Here is a 12956-nt window from a genome sequence, read left to right on the forward strand (position 1 = left end):
GTTGCTTCTATGGAGACAATGCTTTGCATTCTCTGTGCTGATGCAGTAAAGTCTTTACAACATCTTCTGGTTACATGCTCGGCTGCAAGAATGGTGTGGGCCTCGTCAAAAATTCCTTTGGAGGGTGCTGCCTACATGGTCTGATGAAAATACACCTCTTCAAATACATTAACGCATAAAAACATATAAGGATAATTTGATTATAAAAAAAGTTATTCAACCACAACAAATCAATAATAAATCAATCAGGGGTTAATATATATTATTTTTTATTTTTGTATTAATATTAACAAATTCGGTGAATTTTAACTGACGAAAAAACTTATTTATAAGATAGAAACAAACATCGACAGTGCTAAATATAATTTCTCAAACAAAGTATCCAATATAATTACACTAATTCTCAGGGAAATTGTAATTATCCCTTTATTACATTATTACTTAAAAAAATATTATTAATACTTAATATTTTTCAAAACAACTCAAAATTGTAACATGTTTATAATTTTTATAAGTATCATTAAAAAATAAAAATAAGTAAAATAAATGTTAACTGCCCACGCGTGCACCTTACTAGTCCTATCGAAAATCAAGAGATCAATTTTTCCTTAGTCTTTGTCAAATTGATGGACTAGATCTAGTAATAAGTAAATAATCTGAACACTTCATTAAGATAATAACAATGCTTGCCGCATGGATGTTCATAATAATATTTGGGAAAATTGTCATCTAAATTACGTTTGATTGAATCGAATTATATTTGGTCGAATCAAAGTAATCAATAATATACTTGTCATATGATTGTTACTCACCCTGAACTGATATCAATCACACAACAAATATATTATATTTATCTTATAATTTATTCAGATCCGACCAAATATGATCTGAATTAAAATTTTCCATAAAAGGTGCTTACCTGAAGGAAATAAACAAAGAGAGAAACATGAGCAGAGAAAATTACATTTGCAAGAGAACAATCAAGTATTTTACATACTTATTCGATTTACATTATTTTTCTCCCTTTCATTTGTCCTTCTCTTCATCGTTTGTTATAAGGAGGTAATGAATGCAAACGGTTTTCTCGAGGGGGAGAGAGAAATCTCTCATAAATACATATTGTGAATTAAATTCATATAACATAGGGGGATTCAGGCACTCAAATCTCAACCAATCTAACGACATGATAAGTATAATCTTAAATAAAACAAAATATAAGGACTTTCAGTCCCCCGAACTCACAAACAACGTGAAGAGAAAACTAGGAGAAAAATAAATGCAAGAAGATATAGAAGTGTATGCATATATGTGATGAGTTATTTGTATAACGAACCTGTTTGGGGTAGAAAGGTAGTGACAAGGACAAGGAAAGAAAAGAAAATCCTAAAATACTACTAAATAATAAGCAAAAGGCAGAAAATATAGGGGTACTAATATGTCTTATCACTTGGGAAAACACAATGAAGTAATAAATATTAGTGAAGAAAGCATGAGAAAATGGCAAGAACAAATCATTTCTGTGGAATAGCACTGGACTACAGAACAAAGTAGAGTTTTTGTTGTTATACTCACAAGTTTTCTTTTTTTTTTTTTTTTTTCAATTCCTCATCCGAAACCTTAAGCCAAAAATAGATGTACAGGATTAACGGGCAAAACAACCGTAAAACACTAATAAATAAAATCCTCACTCAAAAGATATCAGATTTTGTGCCAGTTTTGAGCCATCCTATTACTAACAAATCAAAAAAGATTTAATAAATAATTGTCGCTCGACCTGTACAACAGAATCATATAATTTATTTTCGGCACAAAAGAAAGGGAAACAATGCCCACTTACACCTCTCACACACTAATTTGCTCATAACTACAAGGACAATAATATTTCTTCTTAAGTATTAAATACTGACTATAATGCTCTGAGTCTCTGACAGGCAATAACTTGCAGGTAACGACAGGCAGCAAAAATCTCACTTAAGAGGCTCTGATAGTTTTCAGATTCGTGGAAGACAATAAACCCATTCTGTAGAAAATATACGAGGCAAGATACACATAATTCACGAAAAGAGGAATATCGAGGCACAAATATTGGGTCTCCACCTGGGATGAGGGAAAATATTCTAACCTTCCCATGTCCTTGTATGGTTGCCACATTGAAAACTCTTACCTACAAAACAATGAACATCTTCGATCTAATGGTCAGAACTATGCTACTTAAATGGGACACATTGTACTTGTCATTTGGTGAGGGATACAAAATAGAGACAACTCTTATCCTTTGCAGCAACTCAATATTTTCATTGTATTTCGTACAGCTCTCAGATTTGAAGAATCAAGCAGTGTGCAACCAACTCAAACTTACTGAAACATAGAATAATAGGCTTTTCATATACTCAACATAACAGCCTTTTATCTCTGAGACTCCAATAGATCCTCAAGAACGCAAATAGACAATAAAACTAAACCACTAAAGTCGTACTCAAATGGGCAATATGTGTACTAAGTATATAAGTGTGGGTATAGATATATAATTATGCAGCTTGAAACCAAGGTAATACAAGGCAACCAAAGTTGTTGGGCCATAAAATTCAGGAAAAAAACGGCGACTTATATGGAAGAGCAGATCATCACTTGAGCATTAAACTATTAGTTATCGACTGACATATATATCTATACTAGGTAATGTTAAATAGTCAATGAAGAAAGCAAAGTACTCATAAAATTGATCAATAACCCAAGCTCTTGGCATGATATACACTATTTCATGAAGACACAGAAATTCCAATTTGCTCGAAAGAATTACGGTAGGTATTAATCCCCCATAGGGAGCATTTACCATCTGAAATCACATGAAGATAACGTGGTATCTAATACATCCTCAGCCAAGCTCGGATGATAAATATCCATTCTTCCAAAGCATGAGGAAGTGTTGGAGATTCAGAAAGATTATTTTCCAACTGATATGATCATCAGAGTTGTTAGGTAACAATATATCATGCATTCTGAAATTAATATTACAGGGAGCTTTTTAGACAACAATATATCACTCATTATTAGGAGAGATTATAGGGAATTTGTTTGATCATTTTAAGCTTGTTTCACTTTGCAGATCAGGAAGTAACTTTCGTACATAAAGTCTTCTATTATCAGTGGAATCTGTAAGAAATTATCTAATATTAAACTTATAATATTTCTCGTTTCAAGGTCAAATGCAAAACCATAATGAAAAATCAACTTGTACATCTTGATCCACATGTCGTTTCCACTCCCAGTAATATTGAGTAAACTGATTAAGTATCAATTTTACTTGAAGTAGATAAAAGTAAGATCTAAATGAGGGATCATTAGTGGAAGCTAAGTATAATTAAACAACAGAACATGCGAAAATTGAAATGATCTTACATCCTTGGCAAAATGCTCCAACTACATTCTATATATGCATACTTACATTTATGCATGGCCACTTCCCTGTTCATATCTGGCTCCTCCCTGTGCGAACATGGCAGGAAGTAAAGCTTACATTTGACTGTTGCACAAATAAATTCAAGCAATTTTTGAATTAAGCAGAAAGAAACACAATCCACTCACAAATGGAATGTGTTGGTAAACTCATAGGTCATAGGTGTTCAAAATTTCATACAATCATCATACTCTATTCCTTCAATTGCAGACTGAAAATGCAGTATAACTGGGTAGACTTAGAGCAAGACAGTGATAAGAACTGCTTTCTAGAAGATACTATACATATTGCACTTGGACTGTTTCAGCATGCAACCTACATCAAGTTTAGCAAACAGTTTCTTTCTTGTCAATCTTGTGTGCATTTGAAGAGATGTCATTTTACTAAACAAAATATTCCAAAGAGCTAGCAAGAAATTGGTAAGAGTTCTCTAATCAAAAGGAAAAGGTAGTTGAAAGCTCCACGAGACTTGAACGAATTCTGCATTGTATAAATTTTTTGCTACTTGGATTAACTATAAATCTTGTGAAGTTGGATACAACACAAAACTAGTTATACAATCTGAAACACCGAATCTATTATTCAAGGGCTGATTCCAAAGAGAGGGAGAAAGAAATAGGCTTCTACGTTGTCCCCAGGGGCCAGCCCAATGGTTTCCGGCACAAGACTTTCCTATGGAGGTCTCGTGTTCGAACCTTGGGTATGTTGGGTGTGTGCTTGTGTGTTAGGTGCGCGAGTGGTGAAATAAATAAATAAACAAATAGGCTTCTACCTAAATGTGCGACAGAAACACTAAAAGGAACACTAGGATACCAGATGATAAACTATAGTAATTTAAGAAGATGATTGATGTGCTCCTTACTAAACAATTAGAGGGGGCATATTCAACCTCATCTACAATACCAATTACAAGTGGTTTCAGTCTTTGGTGGATTTCCACACATAGTCCTTTAAAAGTCCAAGTCTGGGCATATGTGCTTCAGCTAATTGAGGTGCATGGTGAGAGAATAATATCCTTTTTTAATCTCACCAAGTTTCAACATTAGTTGAAATATTTGGGATCAGTACCTAAATTAGAATACATCTTATTGACATTTTAAGATCCTTCTGTCAAATAGCACATGTGAAAAAACTTGTTTTAATTCCTCTTCCATGGAATCCACTGGACACATCATAGTCACGGAATTTGCAGAATCCTAAGTTGCATAGGCATACAGGGGACTATCCCCCATAGATGCAGCTCCGTTGCATCAGCTATTAGAGTCCTCTCTCCTCGCCCCCATAGATACACACGCGCACAAATTGAGATCAGCACAATAAGTTGTCATCATTCAGCCGTATTGAAGTTATTTGAAAAGTATGGTTTCCGTGTTATCAATGGTAGAGGTTGATGCAGAAACTCAGCTATGTTTTTCTGAGGCTCCGGTACCACATAGAGATGGGTTAGAGTACTATTTGCACTCACATTTTGCGTCTAATTTTACATCATAGTCGTAGGACTAACTGTACAACAGAAAAGGGAAAAAGAGTACTAAGTAATTACAGCCTAATTTTCCAACTTTCCTTCTTTAGATTATTGACAAAATGAGCTCCTAATGCGAAGGGAAAAAGTACTTCTAATGTAATTACAAACTAATTTTCTAACTTTCCTTCTTTAAATCATGGCTAAAATGAGCTCCTAATCACTGACAGATAGGAACCTATATTTGGGAACTAAATCAAAATCAGATCTCTGACATTCTCAACATCAACAGATTTTGCTTCCATCTCAACCTCAAGATAAAAGGCATTCTCATGTAAAGTTCAACTAAGTGGGAACTTGAGCATAAGCAAACTCAAATATCCATAACAAATGTAAAACGTAGGTACATTTACAAATTCCAATTTATTCTTCACTTCTGCTGAAGAACAAATCGAGCACAAATATCACATAACATCAAGGTTATGAAGATCAAAATCGAGAATGACATACCAAACCCAGTGCTTCCACCAGACTTTGATCAATATCTTTTCCACAAACATCGATGAAAGAGTTTAATATATACTCTCTTTGTTCTACACTTAAAGACTTGTCAAGGCCTCGTGCAACCATTTCCATCTCGGGCTGTAGCAACACATAATAAAAGTATCATTACTATAAGCTCTCTGGATTCTCCACTAACAATGCACTACTGAGTCGACTAATTTGCAGGAGCACTTTATACATATTTGAATAAATACTTAAAGGTGGTAATGTTAAATGACCCACTACCGCATTAGACAAGTTCATTAGTGTATGGAAAACGAAGAGTATTATGGTTGTGAAACAACAAAGACATACAAATCAAGTTACAGAAAAGTGAAGCCCCATAATAGGTTTCTTTGTCAGAGCACAAGTATTCATATCTTGCTTCCAGGTCCAGTGTGAAGCCTGATGGCCTGATATCAAAATTTAATAAAGAGATAAAGGTAAAATACCAGTCAGGAACAGTCATGTCCATACTTGACCCAGTCTATGGTTTCATTTAAGTAACCATTATCTTTTTGTCATTGATCCTATACAGAAATAAAGTTGTGTTGCATACACTCCTCCTGATTTCTCTTTCAAGTGAAGATGAGTTCTTCAAATTCCATCAAAATAATTGTTTTTGCTCCCTCGCAAAATAGATAACAAGAAGATATTGGATCGAATATTTTAAAGAAGATTTGACTTCTGTACAGAGCCAAATGAATTACTTTTAAGCTCCCGTATAGTCACAGAACATTGAACAGAAAGCAGCACATAGCAGCATTAAACAGAAAGCATGCTTCTCTAATGATAGAGATATCATATTATAATGGAAAAGCAAGCAACATCATTTTAAGAAAACTGAGAAATTACTATTGGCAAGCTAGAAGAAAGTATGGCTTGCCAGATAACCTATATTAGCACATTCAAATTTTTCATGTTACAATCAACCACAATAGTTCTGGACAAAAGATGCAAACAGGACTGCAGAAAAAGAAAAAGTAAGTTGAAAGCATGAACCTTTAAACTCCATAAGGATTTACAATAAGAAATTAGTTGGTGTTAACTACTCGTCAATATTTTTGGGCAGAGGAATAAGAGCTAATGCAAAGTCCTGGAACAAAACCACATGACACATTCGCGGTGTAAAACCTCAATAAAATATAGAGACAGGCAAATGGAGAACTTTGCACAGCAAACCAGAGAGAGAGACGTACTGAATTCTCTGCAGGCGGGAAGATACGGTGAATAACGCACACTTTGAACAGTTCAACTAGTGCTTCAGAATGTTTATTTTGAACTTCTAATGCCTGAAATAAGATAACTATAATAAGACAATCAAACTCCAATAGTTTGATGACAATAATGTAATGGCAAAACAAACACAGAATCATCATAGAAATCTTCTAATATTAAAGTTTTAGAATATGGGAAATGATAAAACAACCCAGATAATGGTGTGTATAACCAAGTCTTCTTTAAGATCTTTAACAAAGTAAATGAAATTGGCCCCACTTACAGATTTTCAAAGGAAGAAAATAACAGTGCGTCGATCTAAAGTTCGATCCTCCTTGGAAGGAAATATTAGAAAACAGAAAAAAATTCTCTCACAAACAAGAAAAAGATGACGCACCCAAGCCTGCAGGATTCTTGATCGTGTGCGTGCAGCAACAGCTGCAGATACCATTCTTGCGGCATAAGCGCTCTCAAGTCCAATGTTATCAGCAAGCCCAGCAATAAACTCCCGAACATCCTCACCATTAATCTGAATGGAGGTGGATACATTTGACATGCTATAGAAGATCAAATCAGGTTACTAATATGTCGAGAAAAACATGCCAAGAAGACAGAACATGGTGATTAAGGTCTTTCATTGTGAGAAAGACACGCAAACTGTATGTACCATACCTCTCACAGTAGTCCAAAACAAAATTAATTGAAACACGATAAAGTGAATCACGTGCATTTGCAGTGGTAATGAAGGTCCTCACTCCATATGTTTTGCATATGTGACGTAACTGCAGTAGACAGGAGAGGAAGTATTGACTCGCTTCAGTTTCAGAACACATCGACTTAGGGGAGTTTCAATTATCTCTAATGCATTCTATGGTGCCTAACATGATACAATATTCCAGCAGAAATAATAGCTCCATAGTGAAGTTAGCTTTGAGCACAATTGTAGCTTTGAGCACCTTCTAACTTCTTGTATTTTCAAGAAAGAATTTCTCTAAGCTAAAATGTGGTACCATACTAATGCATATTGTATCTCCCCATGTCCACCAAATAACTAAAAGAAAAATAACCACCAATAAGTGCCTTAAGCAAGTGCCTGCCACTAACAACTAGCAAATTCATGCTCAATAAAGTACAAGATATAATAATTAATTTTCAAGAACTATGAACAATTATATTTACACCAGTCAACTAGAAAGTTACTCACCTGAACTATATCATTTGTTGAAATGTCCTCCCCACTCATTTTGCGGTCCATGATTGCTGATATCAATGTTGAAAAATTGAAATAAGGAAAAAGCATGACAACAATTATAAAGGGCCTATATTGAAAAGAAAGTCCAATTACATGACAGAAAGATCTAAATGAGCCATAGTGCATATAAGTAGCAAGCCTTCCATGCAAGACCTATTAAGATTCGAGTCCCTTGTATACCAAGCACGAATAGCACATGGAACTTGACGGTATTGCTTTAATCATGTATGTAAAATAGTGCTGGATTCGCAGTTTTACAACAAAAATAAAAGCTTTCATAGTAACATGATTTCTTGTGAGAGACATTTTGTTAAACATAGAACTAATGGTGAATGAATAACCAATAACAATTTGGCCATATATACATGAGCTAGGCATATTTTTTTGTATAGAACACATGATGCAAACTATCTGATCACCTAAAAGACAGAGAGACACAAGCGCATATAAGGGAGGCAGAGATAAGCTATACACGTACTTCTCTTTTTTGGTAACTGTACAGTGAAACTAGGCAATTACATTGTGCTCGAGTGGGTTAAAAGAAATTCAAGCCGTCTCTTTCATTAACACAAGGAATATTGGTCTATCCTGACGCTTAAGGTTGGTATAGATAAATGTAATGTTGGAACATAGGTTCTTACTTTAAAATAAAGAACATTAAAAATTGAGAGAGCACCTCTGCTCATGTTTTTCAATAGAATGTCTGAAATTATGAAATTTGAACTATTGTAATAAACACCAGATTAATTCTACAATGTATTCAACATTTAGGTCAATCATTATTTACTTTTCTGAAATCTCTCCGGAAAAATCACATGACACATTCCTTTTTAAGTTACAAGGAAACGGTGCAGTTCCCTTTAGGCTTCCATGAGGAGCCATATACCAGAATAGCAGACCAAGAGGTAAATATAACGAACACTTGGATAGACAAAATGCATTTAGTAGGATCAGAACTTTTTGCTATCAACCCTATAAATTCAAGGAGATTAGTAGCCCAAAGAAATTCGGCAACACCAAATTTCTTTAACTAGGACAACGCTTTGTTATCTTAGCAACCAGGAGCTCTCTCTCTCTCTCTCTCTCTCACTCTATATATATATATATAACACAGACTCCAATGAAAAATTTTGAGTCATTACCTGGATTGCCAGCACAAAAGTTATAACATTGCTCTACATAAAGTTAGTCACCACCTTCTCCTTTTGTAAGCAGCACATCACTCTCTCTCGTTTAAAGACTCCAATAGAAATGTTCAAGCCGTTACCTACATTGCCACTGGAAAAGTTTAACATTGCTCTACATAAGTTAGTCACTACCTACTTACCCAGAAGAAGAAGGAAAAAAGAGAAGAAGAAGAAAGCTAGTCACCACCTTTTCCCTCTGTAAGCAGTACATCATTTCCTTGGTGCAGAATATATTCTCTTAATACCAATACTTAGTTCCTCAACTGAATGCTAATTTTGATGTCTTCAGGGAAAGGAGCAAATTTCCCGTTTTAGCACTATCTCATTCCCAACATTATAGCCATTTTCTCAGTAAATGCTTAAACCTCACACCAAGATTCCAACAGACACTTTTAAATCATAACCTACATTGCCACTTTTAAAGTTTAACCTTATTCTATATAAAGTTAGTTCACCACTTTTTCCTCCTATAAACTGTATCATCACCAAAATGCTACTTTTAATGTCTTTACAAATAGGAGCGAGTAATCCACTTCTAGCACTACCTCAATACCAAAACTGTAGCCATATTCTGTATCTCTCAGAGGTGTGTTAACTTGTAACTTGCAATATACAACCTGCTTAGGGGGTGTTTGAGCAGGCTAGTACTCTTCTAAAAGTATAGAAGTTAAGCAATTTTTCTTGGTAGAAATATGGAGTCTATGGAAATTGATTAGAAACTAGTTAAGATTAGGAATAGATTGTCTCATTGAAAAGTAACTTGTGCTTCAAATTACTTCAGAATCAGAAAAGAGCTAACACCTACTTGTTTTGCTGGAAATGGCATACCTTACAGGAACATAATTACACAGTATCATATTATTTTGTTCAATAATATTACTTTGGGAAGGAAAATATATTCCTAAAAGTTGGGAATTGAACCAAAACCCAAGAATGTAAAATCCATATATTTTTGTGATATTTTTATTCATTTTCCTTGGAAATCTAGACTTTTTTCTTAATTTTTCCTTATGATTCTTACTTTTTTAATCATAATCTAGGCCAGCTCTTAAAAAGTGTTTTAGAAACTTAAAAAAGAACTTTTGGAGTGTGTGGGAGTATTGTCAACAACAACAATAAAAAACTAGAAGCACCTCTCATTCAAGGTGCTTCTAGCTATTTTGGAGTGTGTGGGAGTATTGTCAACAACAACAATAAAAAACTAGAAGTACCTCTAATTCAAGGTGCTTCTAGCTATTTTGGCTTTTCTATAAATAATTTCAACTTCAATTTAGAATATTTTCTGCTCATTCTAATCATCTTAATTCAAAATTACCCTTCTTCAATTTATGTTCATATTTGTACATCTAAAGTTGATATTGGGTTCTTCAAATACTTTGAACGATTTAAAGCAATTAAAAATTAACATTTCACAGTTTTATATTTTTTAAGTTTTGGATTTTATGCGCTATATTATTTGATATTATTCCTATACTATAGAAAAATATGAACTAAGAAACTAAATATATTTACAGTCCTGGAAAACTACTTATTGTATATCGGTGAACTATCATATTAGTTAGCTGGAATTTTATTTAATTAAACACTAATTTTTTCTACTATATATAAATAATAATTATTTATAAATAATTAAAAAAGAACTATATTAATTAAAATAAATTTTATTATTTTTTAGAATAAATACTTATATTGATAAAGGAAAGGTGCAATGTTAATGAAAATAGTATCCTTTTAACATGAAGTAGAGACAAATAGTCTTTAATCAATGAAACTCCTTTACAAAGTTGTTTGCTTTTTCCTCAAACACTCCAAGTTTAGCTTTTACTTCTCTCTAGTTTCTACAAACACTCCTGAATCTAGCACTTCTCTAAATGCAGAAGTTATTGCAAGCACTCCTTTAAGTAATATTGCAATAACTAGAGAAAATCATTTTCCAGCTTTTTGCTTGTTCAAAAAAAAACAAAAGAAAAAGAACTAAGCTGAGGTGTTGGAAGCATAGCTTCTGCTTAGACTCTTAAGAAAATCTCTCATAACCAAAAGGCAAAAGTAGGTAAGGTTGTGTTTCTACAAGCTTTCGGTATTTTTTTTAAATAACTCCAACTTGATTCGGATAATTTAACCCTTACCAACATTTGAGTAATCTGAAACAGCCTCCTTTGGATGATTTGGTGTTTTGATGATCCTACCTTATAGACCATAGCTACTGTATTTATTATTACCTTCGTTGGTGCTTCTACAAGAGATATTGATGGTTTTCGTGAACCTGTTTCTGGATCTTACTTTATGGAAACAACATTATCTCAAGTGTCATTATTCCTACTTCTGCAGCTATCGGTCTCCACGTTTGCCCAATTTGGGAAGCATCACCCATTGATGAATGGTTATAAACCAGTAGTCCATATCAACTAATTGTTCTACATTATACTAGATTAAGGTCAAAATTGGTCTTTTTATATACAAATCAATGATGAAGCAACTTTTTACCAAACCTATTACTTGTAACCTTTCAACTTCACACTTATATTATTCTTGGCAGCTATGAATCTAAATATAAAAACTTTAAATAAAAAAATAAGAACTTCTCGTTTCTTTCGCACTAGGCCAATAGCTGAAAATTAGAGAGACAAAATGAACAATTACTAGAACCAACCTCGAATTAATTGGTTAGCCATCGTCTGATATTCCTCCTTATTGCCGGTGTCGTGGAGACCCCAATTCACTACTTGCGGCCACCACTGCGGCAACTCTTCCACTCTCCTCCTGCCCAATGGCTTCCTCTTTCTTTTCTTCTGATAATAATTAGCGTTATCCCCACTCAATGGTGTTGATTTGTGGCTTGTAGACCAATTTGTCTCCCTCTTTCCAACCACCACCTCTCTGCCACCCAGGCTCCTATCTCTCTTATATACCAGTACTTCACCTCTGTTTTCCCGGAGTTTAAATAAACCCCGGAAAGCAGTAACGACCACCAAACTGGACACAAGGAGTGCAATTAAAAACTCAACAGTGGACCTCCTGCAGGAGATTACCACCCCTCCGTTGTTCCCGTCGACGGTGACGACAGTCCTCAAATCATCAAAAGCTTCACGGCCGTAGTTGAGGAACTGATGCAATTTTCCTTCCAACTGTTGAAGGGAATTCAAAGGGGGTTTTAGGGTTATTTGGAGGGTGTCATCGGAGAGCCTAAAGATGGTAGGCTGCTGTGTGGGTGTCAGCGTGGAATCGGAGGAGTACTTAAGGAGACGACGGCGATGGTGGCGGCGGCCGACTGCGGAAGTGACGATAGTGTGGCGGAAGCGACACCGGCCTGAGAAGCTGAGGTACATGAGTGGTGGAAGAGAGAAAGAGTAACAGTTGCTCATCACATTACAATGTTCCTAATGTAGGGCCACAAGTAAACTTTTGCAGACGGAACTAATTTTAAAAGCACGTGAAAATTATGGTTAAAACGCATACTGTCTTTTAAAATGTCCGTTAAATGTTTTTTTTATTTTAAAAATTGGTTGAAAATCTTTCTATATTTTTTAAAATTTAGCTCAATTATTTTTTTTGTTAAATTTAATTAACGGTATTAATTTTTTTATAAATTATCATTATAATTTTACTTAATATATATTATTTTTTATTTTAGTGACCACTGAATCTATATTGATTATATTAACCCTCTTAAATCTAAAAATTAATCTTAATAGTTGGATTTTAAATTTATAAAAAAAAATAAAAATTCAAATTTATTCATAAAAATATATATTATAAAAAATATATTTAAAAATAAAATAAAATTAACACCCCGCCCTCACTCCCACCCCGAATCATCGCCCCCCCCTCCTCAATCAC

The 12956-nt window shown here is 34.2% G+C and overlaps 1 protein-coding gene across 7 annotated transcripts; it reads right to left on the bottom strand.

Annotated features, from left to right (window-relative positions):
- On the bottom strand, positions 7–12536 carry LOC105158762. 7 transcript variants are annotated; one of them, XM_011075614.2, is made up of 9 exons: positions 11770–12536; positions 7885–7940; positions 7353–7462; positions 7078–7237; positions 6662–6754; positions 5430–5561; positions 3446–3486; positions 2123–2164; positions 7–140 (listed from the first exon to the last, which is right to left on the bottom strand). In XM_011075614.2, exons 1-7 carry the CDS (start codon positions 12479–12481, stop codon positions 3448–3450), a joined length of 1302 nt encoding a protein of 433 aa, XP_011073916.1. In that variant the 5' UTR covers positions 12482–12536; the 3' UTR covers positions 7–140; positions 2123–2164; positions 3446–3447. The 7 variants fall into 7 exon arrangements, 6 of the variants coding, with proteins under 6 accessions (XP_011073916.1, XP_011073917.1, XP_020548494.1 ...); XR_002286815.1 differs by lacking the exon at positions 7–140 and adding an exon at positions 1778–2020 and having other exon boundaries at positions 2123–2182; XM_020692835.1 differs by lacking the exon at positions 7–140 and adding an exon at positions 1778–2020.

The sequence above is a fragment of the Sesamum indicum genome, linkage group LG3, assembly GCF_000512975.1.
Source record: "Sesamum indicum cultivar Zhongzhi No. 13 linkage group LG3, S_indicum_v1.0, whole genome shotgun sequence".
Lineage (NCBI taxonomy): Eukaryota > Viridiplantae > Streptophyta > Magnoliopsida > Lamiales > Pedaliaceae > Sesamum > Sesamum indicum.